Raw genomic sequence first — 27,091 nt, 5'->3', positions numbered from 1 at the left:
TCTGTGACTGCCTGGCTTAACATAACCATTCCTCCCATAGTCCACAAAAAAACAGTCCCCATTTTTTCGCTTCCTTTTTTATTCCAGTCTTTGTTTTTTTGTGTGTTTTTAATTTCGTTTTTCACACAGACTGTAATAACATCCTTGGGTCACTACAGTCAGGTACGTTAAGGTTGTACAGGGAATTTGGATGTCGAATAAACAGCGAGTTGAACACATGTTCTTGACTGTATTCATTTGGAAAGCCTCAACAATATTTCAATTGTATTCTTTTTTTCTTTTCCATTAGAAATAAAAGTGAAAATAACAACAAAAATCATTTGACACATTAATATTAAAATATCTATAGTCGCTTAAAGTAGCGTTTCGAATGCAAAACATTAACATGTAGATATATTAAGTATACACACAGTATATATAGTATATATATTGTGGCAGAGTATTTTACATTATGCAATGGTACAGTTTGGTAAATTTCTTTCACAGTTGCAGTAAAAGGTTGGCACAGGTCAGTAACAGTCTTACTGTCAGATAATCTGCTTTTCATTCATTCTTTTATCTTCCTCAAGATTTAAAGTTTACAAATTCTTTAATACTTTACATTTGACACTATAAGCCTTTCTTTATCTCATTTGTAAGCTTGATTATTTGCCATTACACAACAGCATGTGTCCTGTCCTGATGCATTCATCCTATCATAAATGGATTTTTCACCACTAGGTGGCAGCTTCAGTTTCCATCACCATCAGGCTCCATGAGCATTTTATTCGTACAGCTGCACATCACACAGCAGAAATAAAAAACACACTTTTCCAGTTAGTTAAAAAAGTAGAAAGAGAACAGGTTGTTGTCTGCCGTTGTCAGTTGAGTTTTCATCAGTGCTCCCCGTTTTCATTCACATAATCAGGCTCTGTTGTTAAAAAGAAAAATGATGCTTAACATTTCACTGTCAGACAATCTGCAGGTCTGGAAAAGTCTGAAAAGTCTTTGAATTTACGCACCTAAAACTCCTAAAAGTCTTACATTTAATTGACAACAGTTTTAAAATATCAGTTAAGTCAGAGAACAATTGTACTGCAAAGGTGACATTTATTGTTGCTAAATAATTTTAATTGACAAATTGATGATTCGACTAAAAGTTGCAGCTATGCTCGGGTTAACTCAGTCCGTAGATTCACTTCTGCTCAGGTGGTGTATGAAAATGCTTCTGTTTGAGTAGAATAAGAAACAAAACCACAGAAAAAGCAGTAGGTTTAGTGAATATGGTTGTTAAAAATGCTTTCTCACCCTCATCCTCTTGCTGCTTCAGGAATTCAGAGTTCTCGTAGTCGTCCTCGTCTGTTTGCAACAGTTTGAGTCAAGCTTTAATGTTGGTTATTATCTTTCACATTCCTACAACTCAGCCTGCACCATGACTAATAATGTGAGAAACCTTGTGTTTTTAATCAGATACAATGATTGAGCTTACCATCTGGTGAGATGTTTGCATAGACACTGGGATCATGATCTATAAAAACATGCAGAGGGCAAAAATATAAATAAATCTTTGAATTCATTTTATGTAGTTTATTTAAGGGTATTATTCAGAAGAACAAGGAAAAATGCTCACCAGATATCCTCTTTTTATTCTGTTCATCATTTTCATACAGTGACATTGGGAGTGGATCTCTGAACAAAAGCAAAGATATTAAACTTTTAAACCTTCTGTTCTTTTTATAAACAGATCATTATCTGGTGAAATTAAAACAACTTCAGTTTAAAGGAATGTAGTGGAGTGTAAGATAGAAATACTGTAACTGTACTGAATTTGTAAGTTAGTGTAGCAGCTGGTGAGCTACAGACAATGTATCCTTACTAGTATTTAAACTGTAATTTTCTATTTTAAAAACGCCTAGACTGTTTGTGGACTGATCAGTTGATTTGTACGAGAAATTACTGAAATTTGGTTCGTTCGTTCGTTTTCTTTTCCGCTTTTCCTTCAGGGTTGCGGGATGTTGCCGCTTTTTATCCCCCCGTGGGGGGTTGCGGGGCTTACTGGGGCCAAATCCAGTTTGACTTATGGGCGAAGGCACTTTGTTTGGTGATTTTTTAAAAAGAAAATGAAATTAGTGTAATCTCAGTCTCTCAACTTCTGATCACAGAACTAACACAAATTTGTGCAAAAAGAACCTAAAGGTGCTGTTGCCAATTAGAATGTGTATGAAAGGAGCCTAAATACTCACACATATGTGTGTTCCAGACTTCCTGTGTGAGCTGCAGCAACACAGAGTGAAACAGATTGTATCAGGGGTGCAGTAGTAATATATGAATATAATGGTAAATACATGAAAAATAAAGAATTTTTGAGAATAAATGTTAATGTCATGTGTTTATTGTGTATTTAGTTTAAACTTACCATCTCTAATGTTTCCATAGCCTGACTGGTTGTCAGTTGCAGCTGTGATACAAAGTGATTCAACATTACATTAATGTAGGTTTTAGTCACAAGACACTTTATTTTGCACAGAGCAATATCCATCTCTACTGTGACCTTGCACAACCCAGGTCAAAACTTTTTTCACTATTGTATAAATCTGGTCAATATTACACATATTTAAAATCTCCAATCCTGTGTCTGTTTTTTTTTTCTATTTTTCTTCTCTATATCTTTAGTATCTTTTAATTACTTTTAGTATTGCTTTGTTGTTTTTGCACCTACAGACCACAGCAAATTCCTTGCATATGAAAACTTACTTGGCAGTAAAAGCCATTCTGGTTCTGATTCTGATTCTTAAAACTCCTGTGATGATGACAACCAATTGCCAGAGAGAAAATGTTTCTGCAAACCATGGATAGGTTCAAACTTTACATTTCTTTATGTTGCAGCTTTATGTTTCTTCAGGCTCAATTTTGTAATTTTTAAAATGTTGTGCTGCAGATCTGGTAATGTTTGGCGCTCACTAGCTCAGCAGCCTTTGGCAGTGCTGTACCGCCACCACCATCCCCTCCTGACATGAAGGTCATCTATTTATGAAATGTGAATGTTATGCAACACATACATTTGAACAAATCCATGGTTAGCTAACATTTTATTCCGGCCACTGGGTATGATGAATCAGTTTACCTCAAATGTATGTAGCATAAAAGCCAATACTGTAGTTAGTGATGAAATCTTCAGTTACATTACAATTGACTTGTTTTAAACCTTCAAAAAAGACACAATGAGCCTACCTGGTGAAGATTCATTCCATTCATTACGAGTTTCACTAAAAAATAACCACAGATGAATGAGTATTACAGTAGTAGAAAAAACACCTTAAAAGCTCTTTAATAAACAAAATAGATCTAATTTATTTAATCTGTACACAAACAGAAATGTTGAAACTAGCATTTGTGAGTTATGTGCTGGAACTATTTCTTGACTAACAACAGCCAAGCACAGTGATGAGGGGATGAATACACTGCTGTTGGAGAATAAATAGTTCCGATACTTTCTCTCCTTAATTGTTGTCTTTACATATGTTGTTGCGTACAAATAAAAAGGAAATTAAATGTGTTAGCCGGTGATATTTTGAGATGGTGGTACTTGTATTTTATGTATTTTCTTAAACTTGACAAAATCGGGCTAGCTGTTTTCCCCTGCTTACAGTCTTTATGCTAAGCTATGCTAATAACAACTCTCCAGCTCTGTACTGAATCTAAAGACTCACTCTGGAAAAAGTAAAAAAGTTTTCAACTATAAAGAAACATTAGTAAAACAGAGCCATAAATAAAAGGCTTATGAGATGCCAAAACCATTGTTCTGATTTTATTTAAAATATCAAGAGACAAGATTTTATCTTGGCAGTAATCATTTTATCCTCTGTTGTGCCAATAAAATGAAGTTTAGCAGAATATTCCCACTGGAATGTGCTGTTACATATCTCTGATTAGCCGATACAGTGCGTTGCTCCATGCCGTTGTTGTAAAAGTTCAGCCTGTTGAGTTCTGCAAGAGTTTAGAAATGAGATTTGAACTCAGCCCTGATACATTAAAGTTGCTTTTCAGATCCTTTTAGATCACATCCCTGATCATATCATGACCTTATCTAATAAAATATGCCAAAAACTACCAAAAAATCCATCTTTGAATCAATATATCATGTTTTGTTCCTGTAAGAACAAAATGACATGTGGTGTTACATACTGTAGCCTTGATCCAACCAATTTCAACCAGTAATATCATGATGTCCAACAATCAATCAATCTTCAGCTTTTAGTGGCACAGAGCAAAGATTCCTTAGTTAGCCACGTAACATGGTATGTTGGTGTATCTTTAGGTGTTTGTTAGCCTTTCGTTTCATTTGTTAGAGTGCTTTCCAACAAAGACATCACTAAAGCTGCTTCTACCGGTTGCATATAGATGCAATTTATACTATACAAGCATGACTATTTCTTCATCATGATGATGTTATGTGTCACAGACTAGCAGCATTGTGATAAAAGGAGTTTAGCTGATGTGTGTTGTAGTATACATACATTGTCGTTGGAGTTATCTGGTTGGCTCTGGTCACTGAAAAACACAAGTGTCAAACTTTGAGGACAAGAGGACAGACAAAACAAGTGATCACTCATCATCAGACACATTATCTGAGGCTGTGGCGATGTTTTTATTTACCTGTTTTTGATCGTGTCACAGCAAACATACTTCCCTCGCGTTGGCTGTCAAAATAGCATTTTAATGTCAACACTTTTATATATACATATATATATATATATATATATATATTATATTTTTTGTGACTGCAATGTGCTCAGTTGTTAAATATACATTTCACAAAACTCTTTCAAATATCTTTGGTTGACCCTGGGCTTATTTCACAATCTGTTGGATCATGTGTTTCATGACTCATCGGCCTGATTCACGGCTTTTCAAACATTGCAAAGCGCAAGTGAAGTGCTAGAGGCTGGACTCAAACTTTTGCTACGTCTGACATGTAAAGCTCAGATTTTAAATGTGTTAAAACACTGCACCTTTTATTCTCCGCTTTGTTTATCAGTTATGACAATTGAAACGAGAAACATATTTATTGTAGGGGGAAAAGTAGTAAATAAGTAGGTTGTCAGTTTGATTCTCCTAAATTCCTTCCACTAAAACAGACTGGGTTAAAAGGTTTAAATCAAATATAGAGTATTTTTATGTTTAGCAACAGACAGAACTATTGAATTAGCCTCAAAACAAAAGGATCTAAGGACCGCAATTAGGTTGTTAAAGGGCCGTATTTGGCCCAGGTGCCGCCAGTTGAATAGGTCGGGTCTACTTTTTTGTGGAGTCACTATATCGTTGGATAGAATACTACATCATAATAACTAGGGTTGAACAATTAATCAAAATCGTATTTTAATAAAGTCAATTTGTAACAAAATGTCCTACAAATCTCGTTCTCTAGATGTATGAAAAAATGTATTTCTGGTACAGACTTCAACAAAGGTCACATCATCATAATGTTTATATTTGTTTTCCGTGATAATTAAAATTGTGATGCAAAAAAAAAAAAAAAAAAAAAAAAATCAGGAATCATAACCCAAATCACAATATCTGTCAAATATCATAATAATTGATGTTCACAATGGACACAGCTACCCGCCAACACAGCGTAAGAATGTAAAACAAAATACTTCTCACTCACAATGTCTGTGGGTTGTATATTTGATGCTCCTCGTGAATGATCTCTGCAAGAAACACAGAGCAGTGAAATGGTGGCATGTGATCCTTTCAACCTGCAGTGATACTCATCACTGTGAACTACGCTGCCAAATAAAGAGTTTTAGGGCAGACATGTGTGTAGTCACTGTAAACAATCAGGAATAAATCTGACCCCTTAGTGATATGATAAATAACAACAACAAACCTGTAGTTAGCCTCTTCTCTTTCTTTCTGTCATTTTGATGTCTATCATCGCAGATAATTCGCTAACTGACACAGAGCTCATGATCCATGCTTCCTCCAAACTTCCAGCTTTATACTCAGTAATAATGTGCTGAAGTTGTTATTATTCCCTAACTTAACATCAAATATATTTACATTCTTGATTTTTTTTTATTTTTATCATCTGTGTTGATTGAACTGTATTATGACAATATTTTCACCCGTCGTAGGCTTATGTTTGAAATAAATGCCATCTTTATATATATTGAAATATAAATGTATTAAACACATCAAAGTATATATATATGTATATATATACATATAAATGTATATATGTAAGTGTGTGTGTATATATATATACATATAAATGTATATATGTAAGTGTATATATATGTATACATATATATATATATATCTATATATATATATATATATATATACATATATATATATATATATATATATATATATATATATATATATATATATATATATATATATATATACACATATATGGCAAATATGCCAGTTATTGCTGTATTTCATATATTGTAAAACAGATTACAATATATTTTCTAAAAATATTGTATCAAGTAATAAATGCAGAATATATTTTAAGTAACATATCTGTATACAGGACATTATCAAAATCTGATCTTTTTTCTAAGCAATATATTAGCATATCTTGTCAAATATTCCATGTATTAAAGTTGATCTTCTGATATGACATATTTTTCAGTATATATGTCAACTATATATATATATATATATATATATATATATATATATGATGCACTTACTGGATTTCCTTTTGCATCGCAGGCAGAAAAGAAGCAGAAGACTCAGTGACACCACTGACACGACAGTCAGGACTGCAGCCAGCAGACTGGAGTTTCCTATCATACCTAAAAGACGAAGAAAAGACACGCTCGATGAGACCTGACCTGACAGCGGACTGTTAGATATGTCGAACGATTTAAATAACTGTCAGTGAGCTCAAATGTTAAAAGTTACTTTTAAGTGAATAAGAGAGGCTGTTAAGATTATATTACCGCAGGGTTAACCGGTCAACAATCAGCAGTTATTCACTCTTTCATGGTTGAAGTAGCTGCTGTTTTCCTGTTAGCGAGACAGAGTGAACCACAGGATGTGGTTGGCCAAAACAAAACTGAAACACAGTTTGTCTTCTATTCACAGGGCTACACCCACATACGCTGACATTTAAGAGGAATCACAAACCCCCATTAAATTCCTTTTAGCCAGTGAGTTCAGCACCTTTTTTTTCATTAACATAAGCAGTGGAGGCTGTGCATGGGAGGTTTCAGGAAGGTGTACTGGGCTGAGTCCAGTTTTAGTAGAAAGAAAACCCAACTCCAACACAGACCTGTGTTTCTAAAGTGACTTTGTACATCTATTGATTCACTTTCTTACCCATTACGCCTCATTTCTTTGTCGAGCAGCTTCTCAGCCGGCACGTTTTTAAAGTGGAAACTGATTGAATTTATGTACAGTCATTCAGTCGCATGCGGGGATGGTGACTGGTGCTAGCTACTCCAGCTAGTTATTGTGTTAGCAGTTTCGTGAAAGTCCTTTTGAATTTTTTTCTTTGAATGGTTCTAATTTAGTGGCTAACTAACATACATACATAACTTTTCCATTATCCACTGCATATATATGGTAGAGGCTTTGGAGGAAGACGTTACAACACTGAATCGCTCTGGATGGATCAGCTTTATGCATCTGAACACTGCAGTTTTTCCTCATTCTCCTTTTAAAAACCATTCAAAGAACAATGCCCCATGGAAAAAAAAGAATGTGTGCAAATGAGTTAATTTTTTGTACTCTCGAAGTAATAGATAATGTACAAAAAAAAAAAATTGTGCTCCCGAAATAATTTGTACACTTGAATCAATATTGTCAGTACAAAACATTAACAGAATGTCGAAGAAAATTATATAGTTTACATTTTTATATACCTGTGACAGCTGTCAGTGATGAACTGATAAAAAAGAATTTGAAGTATATCACCAGTTCTCTGTTCAAACTCAAACCCAAACTCTGTGTGGTTTGTAGTCGTGGAAAGTAAATCTTTCCATGTTTACACTTCTCTGTCTGTTGTCTGACTGCATCACAGTTTCCTTCACTCTTGTTACTCTCATCTTCATTCTTTCAGATCTCATCGCAGAGAAACGGGACTGCTGGGCTTCTGCTGATGTGCAGTATTTTGCTCCTTGAGTGGGTATCAATACTGAGATACATGGCAGGCCAAGGTAGAGGAGACAAGACATCTGAGAATGAGGAGGAGGGCTTAATTTACACAGTCTTTTACACTTTATTGCCAGTATGTTTGTTTAATTACAAAGTACTGATTCAACAATTAGAAGATATTGCTATACTGACTAAATTAAAATGACCATATGTTGAATTGATGCCTCCTTCAGCACTATTACTGTATTGAAAGTATGTTTTATTTTTTTTTTTGCCATTTTTTTTGCATTAGACTGCATTATTTTTAGCCAGATGGAACTAATAAACTTGCAATTGACAAAAATCTCAAAACTGTTCTTTTTCATGTACTGGCATGAGCAAATACACACGTTCAGGGCTCGAGACTGACTTTTCTTCTATAAGCTATGGTGTTTCCTCCCGAAAATGTGAGGAGCACCAGCCTGAAATATAGGAGCACAACTGAAAAATAATCAACGCAACGCAACACATTCATATGTTTTTAATTTTTGAGGGTATATTCATAGATCTTAGTTTTTCTACTATTCATGCTTAAATTCTTATTTTTACTGTTATTCTAACTGGCGTTGCACATTTAATTGAAATATAATCAAAATTACAACATGGCCGAGTACAATATCCAAATCACAGAAGCTTCAGAAGCTTAAAAGGTCAAATGTCAGAAAACAGCATGACGGTACAGTTGTGCTGCAGGCATTTCCCGGGCTACAAGTATTGTTCTCCAGACGTAAGAAAACAAGTGTAAGGACCCAAACAAAAGTCACATCATCATTAATTTGAAATAAAAATAAAAATTGTTCCTGCTCATTGTGAATTGCAGTCACACCCCAGCGTGTCACTGACGCTACTGAATATGAGTGTGAGTATGTGACAAATTTGCTCACAGTGTGGATTTCAATGCTTCTAGTCCTCACTCCGCTTTATCTGAACCACGTGGTGTACTGTAATTTTGAAATGAAATGTGAAAACTGCTTCATGAGTTTGTCCTACACTTCATGTTAGCCTCATGTCTGTACACTGTAATTGCTCCAGGGGTAACTGAAAAAGTACTTCCGACACATTTTTAGTGGCATGCCCAAATAGCATGGTTTGTAACCCCCTTTTAGTTTACTATATTACGTTAATTGACTTGTTAGACTCAGCACTATTTAAATGTTATTGGACAACACAGTAATACAGCGCTATGATAATACAAGTTTTGCATTAGTATAGTACGACAAATAACATGTTGTTATAGCATTGCACTATTATTAAATATGCATTAAATAAGGTGCATGTCAGGATTTTTCTTACACTTCAAAATTAGTAGCTAGCTTAATCCATGAAAAATGGTCTTCTTTTTTTTTTAAATTATCATCTTCTAAGCAACCAATACAACTAACACATAAATGTAGCAGAGTAAAAGGTATATATCACTCTTAAATGTAGGCTAGTAAAATCAAAAATCTTAAGTAGAGTAGAATACCTAAAATATGCTTTGAAGAAAATAATTTACAGAAGTTTTTATGGACCAAACAAAATATCTTGTCCGAGGACACGGTACAAAAATACTAAATATTAATCAAACTTCTACAAAAACATTTTTCAGTATGGTTTGTCTTGTATAGGAAACTGATATATACTGTAACGTCCTCTAAAATCAGCGCTGTTTCCTTTTTAATGTCACTCTGATCACATGTAAATTTGTCTATGAGTGGTAACATTTTTTCACCTCCATCCACAATGCAATGCTTTAACTCACTAACAGAATATTTCTTATCTGTTTTACCTTCAGTGGTCCGGCTGCCTGCATTCTTCTCCAGTATCAGATGGTAGCAGCAGAACAAGCTGTGTTTCCTCTTTCAACACCTCACCACATCCGGCACACTCAAGACAAAGACGACCTCCCTGAAGCACAGTCTCTGTGTGTTTTGATGTGGACACAAAAACATCACACTAATGCACTGCTTATGATGTTTAGTATGTGCATATAAGAAACAAGCTGTTTAGTGATGTTATAAAGTGAAAAGTTTTTCTATGTCAATATTCTGACCTTTAATGCCAAAATGCAGTAGCTTACTGTAAGCTAACTCGCTAAACATCAGCAGAGTAGGCTAGCATCTAACCAGTCAAATTCAGATGGTGTCATGTGGTTGAACAACCTTTAAATCACATACCTTAATGTATTTAATTAATCACTGATTTATGTAACTAGCTCCTTACTAAGTTTGGCACACAATAGAAATACAACAGTAGCTAAAACTTATGCTAAATCATAATAGGGAAGGGGGATAAAGAGAAGTAGTTGTTCTTTCTGTAAGTTAACTTGCTAAACATTAGCAGGGTAGGCTGGCATCAAACTAGTGAAGTTTTGATTGATTGATTGATTGATTGATTGATTGATTGATTGCAGGGAAAGGCTAAAAAATCTAGCAGGTCTTTCTGAAGTTAACTCACTTAGCATGAGCAGAATAGCATCTCATGTGGGATTTATATATTTATATAACTAGCTCCTTATTGAGTTATAAATCATTGAAAAGATAGCACTGTTTGCCTACCAGGACAAATGTTGTTGTTTTTTTTTTTTTAACATCATGATAATGAGAGTCTAGCATTACTTTTATTTTGGGTCCATGGCTGAAAGTGGAAGACGTGTCAGCCAATATGTAGCCAATAAGCAGATATGTAGGTATTAATTTAGCATTGCAAATTAAAATGTAAGGTTTCAGTTCTGTTCTCTGCTGTTGTAGGACATGATTCACTGGTGTGGTTAATGTTCACTCATTTTTGAAGATGATATGGTTTGATATGGTATCTGCAGGTGTGGTAGAAAAACTATGTCCTGCCTTTCAGTGCAAATCAACTTGATTTCAAGGGTTTTCTTCTCAGTACATTCATATTTTGAACATTTTAGTTAATCTAGATGATAAAAAAATAGGCTAATGACAGGTTAATGAAAATCTTTAATGACAGGTCACCTCTATGTTTCACTGGATATGAGAGTTATTCAATGGCAGTATCATAAAATAAATCATAACCGACTCTCATTTGGCAGATACCCAGTTTATATTGGACTTGGGCAGGTATGTCTAACAGATGATTTCGCTAAAATGTCATGTAAACCAGCTCATTCAGGAGCAATGAACACAGAAAACGTTTATTGTCAAAGCTGTGGGTGAAACAAGACAGAATCAGTGTGAGGATGTTCAGATGACAGTGGATCAACAGGTGATTTGAGGGTTGTTAGTGGCTGTTTCATTCCTGCTCCTTGTCCTCTCCATGGGTGATGACGTAACACAGGTTCTTGTAATCCAGGTTTCCAGCAACATCCAGGGGAAAGTTTGTGAACATCTGGTTTATCTTAAAGGAAGGGAAATTGAATCAGAATCAGAAGTCTGATTTATGGTCATGGAAATTAAGGATGCTGCTTTAAAATGAACTGCACTTTTTCAGCCCTCAGTGATTTTGCATTTTGGAGCGGATTCTCTGTGGTTTGGAATTCAGTTTCACTCTTATGTTCCTGTTCACACTTCCAGGTATCACTTTTAGGTGTATTAGATATGTTATTACAGATGCAAACGCAACAATTCTTACTTTTGCTTAACATTTTCACAACTTTCAAGAGTTCCACCAGTGAGTAGGTGCCCCAATACTTAATCTATGGTTTACCACAACACAGCATGCCATGCAGGCTCTGCTTTAGTTTGTGTCACAATGACAACACACCTTGCAAGACAATATGTATGCATGACTGATTTGTAAGTCTTTCACTATGCTGGGATCCCTGTATCATCCTGTCAGAGGTAAAAAAAAAAAAAAAAAGATGGCAGACATGCATTACCTCATCTTCAGTGAACTTGTCAGCCTGAGACATAAGGTGGTATTTGATCCTGTGAAAGGAAGAAGATCACACTGCATTTTTTTTCACCTTAAAATTTGAGCAAATGTTTAAAACAGTTTAAGTACCAAGTTTTAAGTTTTAAAAATGTGACACTTTAGCAAGTAATTATCTTAAAAAAACAACATTTAGCTTAGTCTTAGTGCTAAGCGGTAAATACTAACACGCTAAGCTAAGATGGTAAACATGCTAAACATCAACATGGTAGCATTATCATTATGACAATGTTAACATGATGGTAACTGCGCTTAAGCTCAGCGGGACTATTCACTCTCAGTCTTGTTGTAACGTGAATAAAGAAAATACACACTCCTCTCCTCGTAGGACACCCTTTCCTTCGGGGTCAAAGATCTTGAATGCATTGAGAATGGTTTCCTCGGGGTCAGTTCCTGAACAATAAAAGATGTTTCAAATAAAAGATGTTTCATGTATGTTCGTCATGATATTGAAGAATGCAGCTGTAGGAATGCCAACCTTTGAGCTTCTCGCCAAACATAGCCAGGAAGATTGTAAAGTTGATGGGGCCAGAAGCCTCCTTCATCATCTCATCGAGCTCATCATTGCCAACATTGAGACGACCTGAACAAAGGACCTCGTCAATCAAAAATTCACACACTCCATGCAAATACTAATGTAGGGGAGACACACAACAACGAAACAAACAACAAATATTAAATATAAAGATTTCTTAGCAAAAGGAAATACTTGTTATATTTTGAGTGATTTCTGAATGTTGGTAGAGCCCTCCTATTCGGACCCGGGCCTCTAACACCTGATTAGTAGCCTACAGTAAGCTACAGTAAGAGGCGGCTCACCCAGAGCAGCATACGTGTCTCTCAGGTCTCCCTTGTCAATGACACCATCCCTGTTCTGGTCCATGATGGTGAAGGCCTGGAGTCAAAGACACACACATTAAATTTTTCTGTAGATGTATGATTTTTTTTTCATTTTGTGACATTAAAGCATCTTCACTTGATTTTCATTTAAATACTGTAGTTGGTATAAATGTTGTTTAATCTGGTTTTCACCGATAACAATCCATCATAAATCTACCAGTACAAGGCATTGTTTAGTATTTGCGAAATAGGCCTACGTTAATATTTCTTTTGTAAGAGTGAGCTGAGGCAATTGATCTGCACTGAGTACAGTCAGGACGTTGTTAGCCTAGCTTAGTATAAAGACTGGAAGCAGAATCAAGAAGTATTTTCCAGCACAAGCCATGTGTCTGCTATCTTTGAATCGAGTCGAACAATATTGCTCAATGCAATGATGCTCACTTCGCGAGACTGTGTTTCATACATGATAAATCAAGAATTGTACAGCTGGTGGAACAACCTTAAAACTTATGGGAGGCTTGCTAGGACAAAATTATTTATGATACAAGACTTATATTAAAAACAAAATTTAGATGTCATGTCACCTCCTTGAACTCCTGGATCTGTGACTGCTCAAACATGCTGAACACATTGGAGCCTGACTCGGTCGTCTTCTTTTTCGCTTTCTTCGGTGCCTGATGGGAGAATTTAAGAGAGATTGCTTGAGATGAGCCTTCTTGTAAATAATGTCTGAGTATTTTGATTGATTCGTTGATTTGGATATCCAGTTGAAAATTCTGTTGCTATTCTAAATGCTATATTGTAGGCAAGTGGACTTGTTTCAGTTTCTTGAAGACGTTTCACCTCTCATCCAAGAGGCTTCTTCAGAAGCTGAATCTTAATTACATTATTTTATTTTTTAATTTTATAAGCCCACATCTATTCAATGTAAAGAGTTATATTACGACCTAATGCAAAGTTTTTTAAAGATTTAATCAGACTAACATATTGAATGAATCCATATCAACTCAACAAGTTAAAACATTTTGGATTAAATGTGACACTTAATAATCAACTCAGTGTTGTAGGCATATAGGCAAGTTATTATTTGGAGGGTATGTAACACCCACTGTACCAGATGTACTGTCTACAGCAGTTAACCTGCTGGTGAATGGGAAAAAAACGTTAGCTATTCTTCTTTTCGTGTCTTTGAAGCTGGTTGGTTATATGACAGTTTCCCATTTCTTACATTAGCTATAACTGTAGAGTTTAAAGTGTCAGATATAAACTGGATATTCTTCTAGAGTCCTGGGATAACGGATCCAAGAGAAGTGACCTGAACAAACAAGGTGAGGAGAGCAGACAAATAAAGGAGGATGTGAAGAAGGAGAAGGAGGGCAGCCTTACCATGGTGACGACTTTCTCTGCACTTCTTGACTTGAGAGATCATTTTTATGTCTCTCTCTGCAGTTATATAGACGTGACCAAATCAGCCACCTGGGCTAAGTTTAGAAAACTGTGGGTGGATCAATATTCCAGGTATTCCTGCCTTATAGAGACAGAACACTTCACAACCATCTTTATCATCCATAAAACTTCTATTGTTGTCCATTGTATTGAAGGGGGGAGCTGTCATCACAGGGTAGATATGGGCCATGGACAAATGCTCATACCTGAAGCTTTATCCAAGCTAATCTTAGCTCACAGTAGCATTCACATTAGCTCAACAATAAAACAATACCCCTGAGGGTTAGATGGAGCTTTAAGAATCACAGCAACCTTTACCAGCAAATAAACAATTTAATTTTATGACTCAAGCTTTGTTTGAGTTTTCCTGTTTGTGAATCGGTTTCACTCAAATGCAGTGTGAATCACAGAGCGGCTCAGGACAAAAGTAGAGCAGATTAATTTGACTTGAATTACTATATACTATACTATATGTCATTGTACCCTCCTGTACAATGACAATAAAGACTATTCTATTCTATTCTATTCTATTCTATATAGTGTGAAAAAGCTTGTGATGAACCTTGAGCAACTGGAAGAGTGCTGAGAATTATCTTTTGTAACCGTCCACAGTGCGATTCTGTCACACAGCTGTACCTCTAACTCGTGGCCAGACAACCTTGAAACTTTGGGGAGACTCATGATTTGGACTACTGCCATGTCATCTAAAGCAGGTGTATATTTTTATGTCCATTTATAGTGTTTGCATGTACCGTATGCACAAGTGCGCAATCTGCGCACGTGTGCACACAGCTGTGGACATTGATTAAATAGTACTTGGTCAGTCTGTGATTATCTGCATAGACAATCCAATGGATCCAATATAATTTTATCAAATATGGGGGCTAGCTTGCTAAAAATAAGCTACAATAAACTAGGACAGTTGTGTTTTAGCTAGCTTGCTACACTTATTCTCCTTACATGTAGGCTACATAATATTTTCAATAAATATTAAATACATAAATATTTTCTAAATAATCCAAAACACTAGAATTCATGCACATCTCAGAAGCCAATGGCAGAGAAAAGAAAGGCAACAAGGAAGGACAGGAGAAGAGAGGCCGGGAGGATGCAAGGGGGGAAGTATGATAAATGGAGTGAGGACAAAAAAAGAGGTGCAGTTCTTCTGAGACGTTGAAATGTTTAAATTACTAATGTAACAACAGACCTATGAATGTTTTTTTTTTTTTTTTTTTGCAAGATTTTTTTAATCGAATTTGTCTCATGCGTTGTATCCTTATAGCGTTATTTAAATAAACTGAAATTAAAATGTTGAAATTACTTATCTTTTTAAACTGTTATTTTATACTGTGATTTTCATATCAGAATATAACGTGTCCCATTTTGAAAATAAGGTGTTTGAATTTAAGTTACCTATTCTGTGTTTAATTTTTCTTTATTTTTCTTCTGTATGTTGTAGTAAATGAGTTTATGTAAGTAAATTGTCCCAGAAGGTACATTTTCATAACGTCTCCCATTTTACCAATACTGACCCTATTTACTTCTGGGTCCTTTTTACAACACTAATTATTGTTGATGTAATGAGGAAAATGTTGATGGAAATAAAAACCCAAAGCAGAATACTTTGTTTTTCAATCTCATAGCGGATTTTGTCTCTGACTATTCCCTCGCGGCTGACAGCACTCCTTGACGTGATGACGGTGTGGACCTCACGTCACAGCACGTATGAGCGAGGACAGTACGGGCCCAGTGTGGACTGCTAACATTCGGGATAAAACATCTAGCAGACCTGTGGTTTCGAAGTTTGTATCACTGAAGGCGGACATTTCCCACTTCCGCTTTCGCTCTGAGAGCGAGGTGTGTCCCTGCGGCTGCTCGCGCCACACCGTCACCTCCCGCATTGTTGTTGTTGGTACAGTCGCGCGCTGTGGCTCGTGCTATCCTCCCCTGGTCTGTGCCGACGGTTGGCTCGCCGCGCGCATGCAGCAGAATGGCTCGAGCGGTTCCAACGGTTCCGATGGCTGCAGCAGCAGGGATCGCCAGGCGCTGTCCTTCAGCCCGCTGCCCGGCGCCACAACAAGGGTCAGGAGGTTCATTCAGGAGAGACGGACGCTGCCTCTACCCAGAGTGATGGTGGTATTCTCGGCCGCAGGTGACACCGAGAAACCGGGCGATGCCATGTCCAGCTCGGACTCTGCGGAGGACGAGTTCCGAAAGCCGGCCTCCCCGACCCCGAGCTTCACCCTGAGCAAGCCGCTCCGCTCCGCGCTGAGCACACAGGAGCAGGAGGTAGGCCCCTTTAAAATCATGTTAAAGCAGCTCACAGGCTAGCAAATACTTAGCTTTAAACATAAGAAGATCTAATACTTGACATCCTCACGTACACACACGATGTATTACTCATTAACAACAGAAAGTACTCTTAACAAAGTACAAATACACAGCCAGTGACTTATATTGAGTCCCTGTCACATTCACTTTATTTAAAGGGGCATAATGTAGTTTTAAGAAGAAATTAAAACTCAGAAATATTTATCTTTTCAATATCCGAATAAACAAGCTGTTCTCAGAGGGAAATTAAGTCTGCTCATGAACACTGTTTTGAAGCTAGAAAGGTTGCAGGGTCCGCCAAATACAAAGTAAAACAGTATGAAGTTGTGTTGTCCAGGTCAGTTTTCAGTATTGAGTTTATTCAGTCAAGACAACAAACGGAGCTTGTTTATTTAGTTTGTTTAGGCATAAAAACATCAGTCAGTGGAGATCTTCTTCTGATTACATTTTCGTTCCAAAACACTTTAAGGGGAACATGTTTTGACACCTTTTATTTTCTAATGATTTGTTTGTTTGATTTCATTACAGTAACCTATATGTGGCTAATGTTGTCAGCGCCAGGTTCAATGGATAAAATTCGGTAAACACACAAAATGACTTAGATACCACATGATTGTTATTATGCTCTTAATTTAGTCAGGTGTTTATTTTGGCTTGTCTATTTATATTTCAGTATTCATACACAATTGGTTAGTTATATATTTAAAGGGGCACTATGTAGCATTGGAGATGAAAATCAAATTCCGACAATATAAATGAGGTGATAACACAAATAAACAAGCTGTTCTCAGAGGAAATCAAGGTCTCCAGAACACTGTTGTCCTTTTAAGGTCAGTTTGTTACATAAAATAAAAAACTACGTAGTGCGCCTTGAAGTTTCCATAAAACTATCATAAATATGACCATAATGACCAATATATAACATTGCTACTAAATGATTACACTACACTGCATTGCTGTGTCTTTGTATCTGTATATTTCTATTCATACAGATATCTGTGAGTTGGTTAATCCAGCTGGGACCTGTCATGATTGGCTGTCACATGACTTAAGTTCATGAGCGAGCATGTGACTCCAGCCTGCTGATAGATCCACAGGTCCACAGCTGAATAATCCTCTTATTTATGTGGTCAGAAATGGTGGCTGCGGAGAGACTCAGAGCAACATGTTCAGTCTCTCATGTAAGCTACAACAACCTAACATACTTACCAACCATGAGACGTCAAGAATAGAGAGTATTTTAAAACCTAAGCAGCGATCTGGGTGTCCTCCCCCAGAGAAATCAGAGTTGCAGTCTTTGTTGCCCTTATTCTGGTGATTATGAAGAATTAAATCATCAAAACAGCATTGTCATGTTAAATACTTCACATTTTAGTTAAAATGTTCAGGCTTGAACTAAATTCGTATTTTTTGATTCAATCTACCATTACGGCTTGAAGATAGTCAGTGTACACCACCGCCCTGTTTTTCTCAGTGGTGATTGACATCCGTGTGACCTCTTTTATTAACAGAGCAATGAACAATGAAAAACCAGATCCTCCCTGGAAAATTGGGAGTCAGGAAGTGGGACTACTTTATCATTTAACATCTAGTATTAATTGAAGTTAAACAACAGCACTGCAGAACTCCTGTTATGATGGCTAAATTCACTGTTAACTACCTCTCTAACAACTAGCATGGTTACAGTACAGTATATCAAAAGTGGTAACATGGTAAACTGCCCTTCAAATTAGTGATAGACCGATACATCGGCCGGCCGATATATTATTGGCCGATTTTTGCGGTTTTTACATGTATCGGCATCGGCCGATGCGGGCTGCTGCGTTCGCCGATCCGGCATTATTTACAGACAGGCGTCCACAGGCAGCGCCGTGTTGCTGGAGACCCTGCAAGAAATGGCAGAGCAGAAAACCAATCCAGTGTGGCAGCATTTTACAGAGCACTGTTCTACCTCACCTGTTTTTAATATTTGTTAAATATTGTTTACTTGTTCTTGTTCTACCTCACCTGTTTTTAGTATTTGTTAACTATTGTTTACTTGTTCTTGTTCTACCTCACCTTTTTTAATTTCAATAAATGTTCCTTTTTTTAAAATTGAGACTCGTAAAATTTGTTATCATCATTGTGTAACTTTTATGATGTAAATTGAGGGAGCAAAAGTAGTATCGGCTCCAGAAAATCGGCAGTCCGTATCGGTCATCGGCTAAGGCTGATGAAAAAAAAATCGGTATCAGCATCGGCCCTAAAAAATCCATATCGGTCGATCCCTACTTCAAGTCCTATAAATTGTGAAGAGATTATGCACACTATAGAACATGTGGACTTATATCTATATAACAAAGTTTCAGTCCTCAGACCATTATCAGATAAAATTAATTTAGACAAACAGTACTGGTATAATGTATGTATATATAAATATAGCCCGTGTAAAAGCGGCCAAACAGAGGGCACCAGCAGCATCTCCCTGGCATCCATTCAAATTAAGGTCAATTAGGCCTTCCAATTGAAAAACAAACAAGGTTAAAAGATAAACTACTGCCCTGGAGGTGGGGACATACCATTGAATATAACAATTCAATATACAGCAAGGAACCTAATGGGTAGATATCATTCTACAGGAAATTACAAGAACACAAAACTTAAATCTAGGCCTGTACAAAAATTAAGTTACTATGCTTAATTTCAGACTTTGTGTGCATCTTGTCAAGCAAACTAGAGCAATGATAAAAGGATTAGAAGAGGATTTGAACACTGAAATTCATGAAGTTTTTCCATTCCCATTGTAAAGTTTCCAGAGGTGATCTCTCTGAACGTCGGGGGCACATACTTCACCACTCGCCTGTCCACGCTGCGGCGATTCGAGGACACCATGTTGGCCGCCATGTTCAGCGGGCGACATTACATCCCACGGGATGCCGACGGACGCTACTTCATCGATCGGGATGGAACGTATTTTGGGTGAGTAGTAGCACTTTGCGAGACCTGGGAGTGAAATATCAAATATTAACAATATATCTACTTTTGATTCATTAGTTATACAAAAGAAGACAACATCATTATTATCTCAACCATTTAACATGATTGTTGTTTTTCTGTGGAGTGATGGAAGTAATATCTTCTCAAGAGTATGACAGAAACACTTGGGAGAGGAGGGTTATGTGTATGTAGAAAGTGTGTGTATATGGAAAAGGATATGTAGCCTCTAAAAAAGCTCACACTGCCGTGTCAAAGCAGTTTTAAATCTGCAGATTGGCAACTCATTATAATCTGACAGGTATCTGTGAGTCAGGTATTCTTTGACACAAATTAGTCTCCCTGCCATCTGCCAATGCTGTAAACATATTTGCATATCTATTTCTGTGCTGCTGCACTTTTCTTACTTGTTACTTCGGCTGACATTTATATATCACTATCAATATTTAGTAAGATAAAATTGGTCGATGTATATAGCTGCCAAAACAGTCTCCATTTCCACAATTACACAATGAACCTGTAGTTAAACGGCAGTGTCATTCTGCATTGTGGAGGAGTGGAAAGGGCGAGTGGAAAGTCATGAGCAAAGTCAGAGGAAACTGAGTGAAACGGTAATTAGGTAATTACAAATAATGAGCTGTGTGGGTTGTCTCTATATCATGAACCTCATCAGAGCTGAACAGAACTTCCCTGAGATCTGTAAGAATGTATGTTCATTGATACCTCGAGCCTAAAGCCCACAACACATAACAATCAGCATCAAGTACTGGGGTGTACAATAATGTATGATATTACTTTTAATTTTAAATTAACAGTGACTGACAGCCTAAACCAACAAATTAACAAGACTAAGGTCTTACACAGCGTTCCAGCCAAAGCCTGAGGTTGTAATTTTCTAATTGAAATGTACATTTCACTGCACAATGCCAAAGGTGAACAAAAGACTTAGCTGACCATGACAACATTATATCTCTTTGGCAGGTGTACACAGGAGTGAACCCTCAGCAGTGCACCCTCCCTGCATTTATAAACGAGGAAATTAGAGCAGGGAAAGTGATAAATGAGTCAACAGATGCCATTATACATTTTATTTTATAGCACTTTTATACCTAGGAACACATCTAATTATTCCATTCACCTGCCTTGTACAAGTACTGGTATCTACAAGTGCATAAAGTCTGAGTAGATGGATTTGCCCCGAGTTTGATAGACAGAGTTCAACTTTGAGTGGGGTTCCATTGTAACTGTCTAAGACTCTGATGCTAACGTCAGCATGCAAACATGCTTTCAGTGCTCAAAATGAAAAATTTAGCAGCTTCAAACAAAATCACTGTGACGTCAGAGATATGTAAAATTGGCAAACTTGTTTATTTCGGTGTATATTATAAGTCATAACTGTAACATTTAAAGACAACAGTAAAACACAGTGCTCCTATCTGGTGTTTCTGCTGTGCTTTTTTTATGTACTATGTATCTTTGCTAGCGTCTTTGGTATCTCCTCAACAGCACATCTTGGAATAACTGCTAGATATGCAGTTGTGATTTTCTTTGGTCTGTGACTCAACATGTAAATTAGGTCTCCAACTCAATGCAACTAAAAGTGTTGTTATTAATTAATTTTAAATTAATTAGATGTATGCGTTTTGAAATAACGTTATGATAAAAGACAATTAGATATGTAAGCTAGTGTGTGATGCAGGGCTTTTCTACTTGGAAGTTATTTTAAACAAACGGTGAATTGGTGAATGTGAATACAGTTCATCCTGAGGGGGAAACTCATGCTTGTATCAAATTTCATACCAGTAATATTTGTTGAGACAATTTGCTCAAATCACATCCTCTGCTTCATCCTCTGGGGACTATGAACCATGGAGATATTAAAGTGGTGGACCGACAGTCCAACATTAGCTTTCCTGGAGCCACGCTGCTGTCGTGGTTAAAAAGCAAAAGCAAATTGCATTAAATATGAATGTGAAAACAAGCAGAGTGAAGATGTAGGTCTTATGTAAGTGGAACATCAGTAAGGTCAGTGCTGTATGAATGCCTCTTTGTATGTGTGAGGAGGTGTGCATTAAAGATTTAAAAGGGAACTGACAGAACGAGAGATGGAAAATGTGTAACTATATAATTAAATTGAAACGAAACATGGAGGAGGTGGGTCCACTGCAGGTGTACTTAGCCTTTTCATTGGGAACATTAATACTGTCTAGTTTTTAGCCAACCTTCTGTTTCTGAGGCTATTGTCTTGCTGGAAGATAAATATTCCTCCAGGTTTCTGTTGTGTTATTCACTGCAGCAGCTTCTCCTCCAGGACCTCTCTGTGTTTCTCTGCATTCATTTTATCCTCAGTGCTCAAAAGCCTTCCAGGTTCTGCTGCAGAGAAGCAGAACAACATTCTTCCTGGCCAAGTATGTTGATACAAATAAGTCCAGCTGTTTGTGGTTCCCTGTATTTCATACAGTGCTGAGAACAAAAGTAGATGAAAAGCTGGCTCAGTGTGAGGAAAAAGCTGGAGGTTGAAGTTAGTTTTATAATCACCATTTACACACAGATTTTATCTTTTCAAATCTGAATCGAGGGACGTTAAAGTGTATTATTGGCTGACATTTGCCTCTCACAGATATATTTGCATCAGTGTAAATGTTGTCCAATATGTTAAAATACAAAACCTTTTTTTCTAGATAACAATGCAGATTGTGTGTCCTGTAAATTGTGTCATTGTGAAACAATAAGAGCAAAATTTACCATTAAAATTTGACTGCGATAAACTGTTTTAATCACTTATTTGATTTACACCAACACCAAGTTTTTATGGTAGGATTCATCAGAAAGGAATATATTTTTGTGTGGATTTGTTCCAGTGATTCTGTTTCCATCCCAAGGGACATCCTGAACTTCCTGCGAGAAGGTGAGCTCCCTCACAGGGACCGGGTGCGAGCGGTGCACAGAGAGGCTCAGTACTACGCCATAGGCCCGCTGCTGGACAGCCTGGAGGACACTCAGCCACTCACAGGGGAGAAAGTTCGACAAGCTTTCCTCGATCTGCTGCCCTACTATAAAGGTAAGTGCAGCCCCCCCCCCTCACACGATGTAATGAATACATACATATACATATCGATTCTAAATATTTGCGCACTAACGCACTTTCAAATGCACACACCATTTTTAAGTCTTAAAAAAATATTTGTTTTTCTGCAGTTACACCAGCTATTAAAAGTCATATCTGGTTGTCATGCTATAGCCCCATCATATTATTGTTAAACGAAAAACAAAAACATAAAATTCTATAAAATGTATGCTTTCAAGTTTCCCTGAGGTATCAAAAAAAGTATTGAATATCGAATCCAGTATTGTGACATCACAAGTAATGAGCATGTTGATGTTAACAATGGAAAATAATAAAAAAATGTAAACTGACAAGAGCATCAAAGTATGCTGAATTAGCTATTAGCAGTTCCTGTTTGCAATGCACCCACTGATGTACAGACAACTATCATTGGATTACTGCGACACTAAAGACAACTTAAAAACTTAACATAAACTTAACTTCTGCACTCGTGAGGGCAATCTTTTTCAAACTAATTTATGGATGTTTAGAGTATATACTAGAGATTGTGATGTCCTCAGAAGATTTAGTTCACACTGGTTTCACAATGCTGTCTATGAAGCTTTCAACATGATGTACTTGGTTTGGCACATGTCATGGCTTCTGAACTAAATGTACAAGGTGTGCCAAACTGCAGGAGCCTTTGGTATCCTGTTGCCTTTCCTGATAAATTATACAATGGACAAAGATTTGTGAATCTTTGTGAATTTATTTTAATTGAACTTGAATCAGCTTTCAGCATTTCTAGCCAAACGTAAAAATAGCTCAAACTCAACGATTAAATTGAGTTCTTGTTTACTCGGAAGGTAGAAACAGTGTTAAGTGACAGCTTTAATTAATGTTCACAACCTGTTCAGTCTCACATTGACTTGAGGTGAATAGGAGAGCTTCATACAGGACATTCAAACACAGAGCTTGATAAAGGGTGGATGGGTCATCCTTACAGTACATAGCACAAACAGACATGACTCCTCAGTTTAGGAGTAGTTATATATATTTAGACAATTTTATTTCAGCTCAGAAGAAATAAAACTGGATCAGAGAGTTTTGTTTTGTACAAAAAATATAGATGAGTCTATTTAAAAATGTAATTAATATCGTAATTGTTTTCATTTCAGAGAATCTTGAGCGAATCGTGGAGATCGCCAAACTGAGGGCCATGCAGAAAAAGGCGCGGTTTGCCAAGTTGAAGATATGCGTCTACAAGGAGGAGATGCCGATCACGCCATACGAGCGCCCCCTTTTTAACTCTCTCCGCTTCGAGCGCTCGGACAGCGAGGCAAAGCTCTTTGAGCATCACTGTGAGGTGGACGTTTCCTTTGGACCTTGGGAGGCGGTGGCAGACGTTTACGACCTGCTGCACTGCATTGTCAGTGATCTAGCCGAGCGCGGCATCACTGCCGAGCAGCAGTGCATTGGTGTGTGTGACAAGCACCTCATCAACCATTACTACTGCAAGAGGCCCATCTATGAGTTTAAGATCACATGGTGGTGAAGCTGGAGCGAGGAAGTCGTGGACCAAAAAGCAAAAGGCTGGATGTTCGATTTCTACGATAAGTCAGCAGATATTGGTTTTTGTATTGAAGTTGCCAATATTTTGTGCTGATGTCTTATAATGTGACCCTTTAAATCATACTCATCATGTGTTTCCCAAAATAGATATATAATTTTTTTCATCAGATGAAAAACACAAGAAAATCAATTTAATACCAACACTTTCTAGCGAAATTGAGGCCAGTAAGAAGCACTTTTACTTAGAGCTGGATATTGGCGCTGATTTCCAAAATGGATTTAGAGATTTGTGGTTAAAATATCTATGAAGAGATGAATGGGATATTGGTATGATTTACCTCCTGATTATTAAAAATAACTCAAGGAAAATAAGAAAAATACTTATACTACTAATATAGCTGGTGATTATTTTAATAGTTGGAAATCAATTAGTCATTGTGTCTCTAGTGAATTCGCCAACTGATGTCAGTAATACAGTAGTCTGGATATAGGCAAATATTTGCTAACATCTGCCAGCATATTCTACAGATCAAACCAGATCTAGTATGTCTGTAGCTGCCAAATCCCCGAATTTATTGAATTATTAAACTGTGGTGCGTACTTTGCCTATGCGATCAATTTTTCATTTATAAGAGAAAATGTGGCATTTACTCTTTTAAAAGTCCTGACCTGAAGTGTCTTTAAGGCATCAAATCTTTAGAGAGGCAAAGTCCCACCCCTACTGGTGTGCTCTATGTGACCTATTTGAGACAAAGCCATGTCAATTGGGAGAGACAAATACACACAAGCAAATTTTCCCCATGAAGAAAGTCATAATTTGTTGTAAAGATAGCAGAATATCAGTTAGTTTTGTGTAGTGCTGCTCATGGAATTGTCATGGTTTGGGTTTTTCGGGTGTACTCCTCCTGTGTCATGTTTTGCTTTACACTTGCTGTCTTTGTCTTTTTCCTGCCCCATTCTGTTCACCTGTGTTTCATTAGTTAATTCGTCCTTGTGTTTTTAAGTAGGTGGTTTTCCTTCCCTTTTTTTCAATTGTCTGCTCCTCATGTGTCCTCAGATTCTCTTTAAGAATTGTAATAGAATAAATAAGGTTAAGATTTACAAAAAGTCAGGAAACAAAACCAGGCTTGAGAGAATCCAAGAAAAGACTTAAGCGCAAAATTAAGAAATGAAAACAGAAAGCCACCCAGAACAAAAACTGTAACACAGAGGACACTCGAGTAGCAAATGCAGAAAAGTCCTAAGGACTGATTACCTAATAAAACACAGATGAACAAGACAAAAAGGGCACGAAAGAGACAAAGACAGAACGTGTAAATCAAAACAGACACATGAAGAGAGAACCTACAAGAAAAAACGGGAAATGACTTTACCACAAACCCAAACCATGACAGTGAACTACATTTTCTTGCTTAATATACTGTGTAACACCACAATTAACACAGCTGTCACATCAGCACAGATTGAAGTGATGACAATTTTTTTTGTCTCTTGCCATCCATTTCCATACATAATTTTACTCTGAAATAAGGTCCCATGGTGTTCAACCAGAGGGGACATGCCTCTCTATTGTGTTCCAACTTGTGAGTGTGAAACTACAGTGACTGAAGCGAAAATAAATCTGAAGTCTGAGATGACTGTCGCTGTAGAAATGGGTGACATGATCGTGGAGCTCATTTGAAAACATTGTCCATTGTTTGGTCATATCGTAAATGTGTTTTTATTTATTTCATTATTTATTACATTAACTGATTCATCAGTGTATTGATTTGTGATGGGGTTCAGAAGTGTCTCGCCACATTTCCAGAACTCCAAGAAATGACCTTGTAGTGAATATTGAATATTGTAAGTTAACTAAAGTCAGATCTGTATTTTTTAGGGCTAAGTTTTGTTTCAGGGTGCAGAACAATTGTGAGCCTGTTCCTTTTGGATAAACAGAGTATATTTTAATTATGCAACCTCCTGAGGAGTGTGTTTTTAAAGACTTGAGAAAGGTTGTGTGATATCCATTTAGTCAGTTTTCATGTTTAACTTGGTTGGTTTATGTCACCAGGTTACAGGGGATTGAAAGTAGCCACGTTTGTCGCACGCTAATGCAAACTTTCCGATGTCACTTTAACTTCCATTTCACCGTTTTCCATATTACGACATTATGAAATTCAGTGAAGTTTGGTTTAGAGTCAGAGCTAAGATACATGTTATTTCCTACTGTTAATGATGAAGTCTGAGCACCTTGTGATTGTAACTAATATGTATATATATATATATATATTTTTACCTAAAGTGAAAGTATCTGATAAACTCCTTAGTTATAAACTATAGAAAGCAACAGTTCATTTAGCTTCACTAAGAAAGCCAACATGCTTATTTTTGTTGTACTTTTAAAAAATCATGCAGGAGAGATGCTACATTCTTCCTACAAATTTTTATTTACACCGTTATGTTTGCAAAGTTTTTAATGGTTTTATATTGTTATTTATCTGTTTCTGTTAGCTTCCAGGAAGCTGTTGTTCTATGTTTGAATTTGTTTGTAGTGAAAAGAGGCATGTCATTTTTTATTATTTATGGTAAAATTAAAAATAATTTAAATGCTTTCACAATGTGTCCCTTATTTATTTATTAAAACATGTATAAGTATTATGAGAGTATAGATAAATGTAAGCATTGTATAGATACCAAAGTGAATCAAATTGTAATAAGATTCTTACAAAAGAAGTCTTACGGTGTTTATAGGTCTCGGAGAAGACTTAAATTGAACTTGAAAGGTCAAAATGAATGCCTAGTTTGAAGATGGTCGTCTGAGCATCGTTAGAAGTGATGAGTTATTGGCTGGAGCTTCTTACTGGTGTGTGCAAGAGATCAGCACCATGGACAGCT

At 36.7% G+C, this 27,091-nt stretch overlaps 2 protein-coding genes across 2 annotated transcripts; one reads left to right on the top strand and one right to left on the bottom strand.

The window, feature by feature from the left end:
* Window positions 1-11,057: 11,057 nt before the first annotated feature.
* On the bottom strand, window positions 11,058-14,300 carry myl10 (myosin, light chain 10, regulatory). The gene is made up of 7 exons (XM_030438702.1): window positions 14,233-14,300; window positions 13,431-13,520; window positions 12,826-12,901; window positions 12,485-12,589; window positions 12,321-12,399; window positions 11,954-12,002; window positions 11,058-11,472 (listed from the first exon to the last, which is right to left on the bottom strand). The coding sequence occupies exons 1-7, from the start codon at window positions 14,233-14,235 to the stop codon at window positions 11,368-11,370; spliced, it is 507 nt and encodes a 168-aa protein (XP_030294562.1). The 5' UTR covers window positions 14,236-14,300; the 3' UTR covers window positions 11,058-11,367.
* Window positions 14,301-15,982: 1,682 nt separating this feature from the next.
* kctd7 (potassium channel tetramerization domain containing 7) lies at window positions 15,983-26,811 on the top strand. The gene is made up of 4 exons (XM_030438701.1): window positions 15,983-16,581; window positions 19,412-19,581; window positions 22,479-22,657; window positions 23,821-26,811. Exons 1-4 carry the CDS (start codon window positions 16,018-16,020, stop codon window positions 24,195-24,197), a joined length of 1,290 nt encoding a protein of 429 aa, XP_030294561.1. The 5' UTR covers window positions 15,983-16,017; the 3' UTR covers window positions 24,198-26,811.
* The last annotated feature ends 280 nt before the right edge of the window (window positions 26,812-27,091 follow it).

This window comes from Sparus aurata, chromosome 13 (genome assembly GCF_900880675.1).
Source record: "Sparus aurata chromosome 13, fSpaAur1.1, whole genome shotgun sequence".
Classification (NCBI taxonomy): domain Eukaryota; kingdom Metazoa; phylum Chordata; class Actinopteri; order Spariformes; family Sparidae; genus Sparus; species Sparus aurata.
The sequence above is the reverse complement of the archived record's forward strand: the minus strand, read 5'-3'. Positions and strand labels throughout refer to the sequence as shown.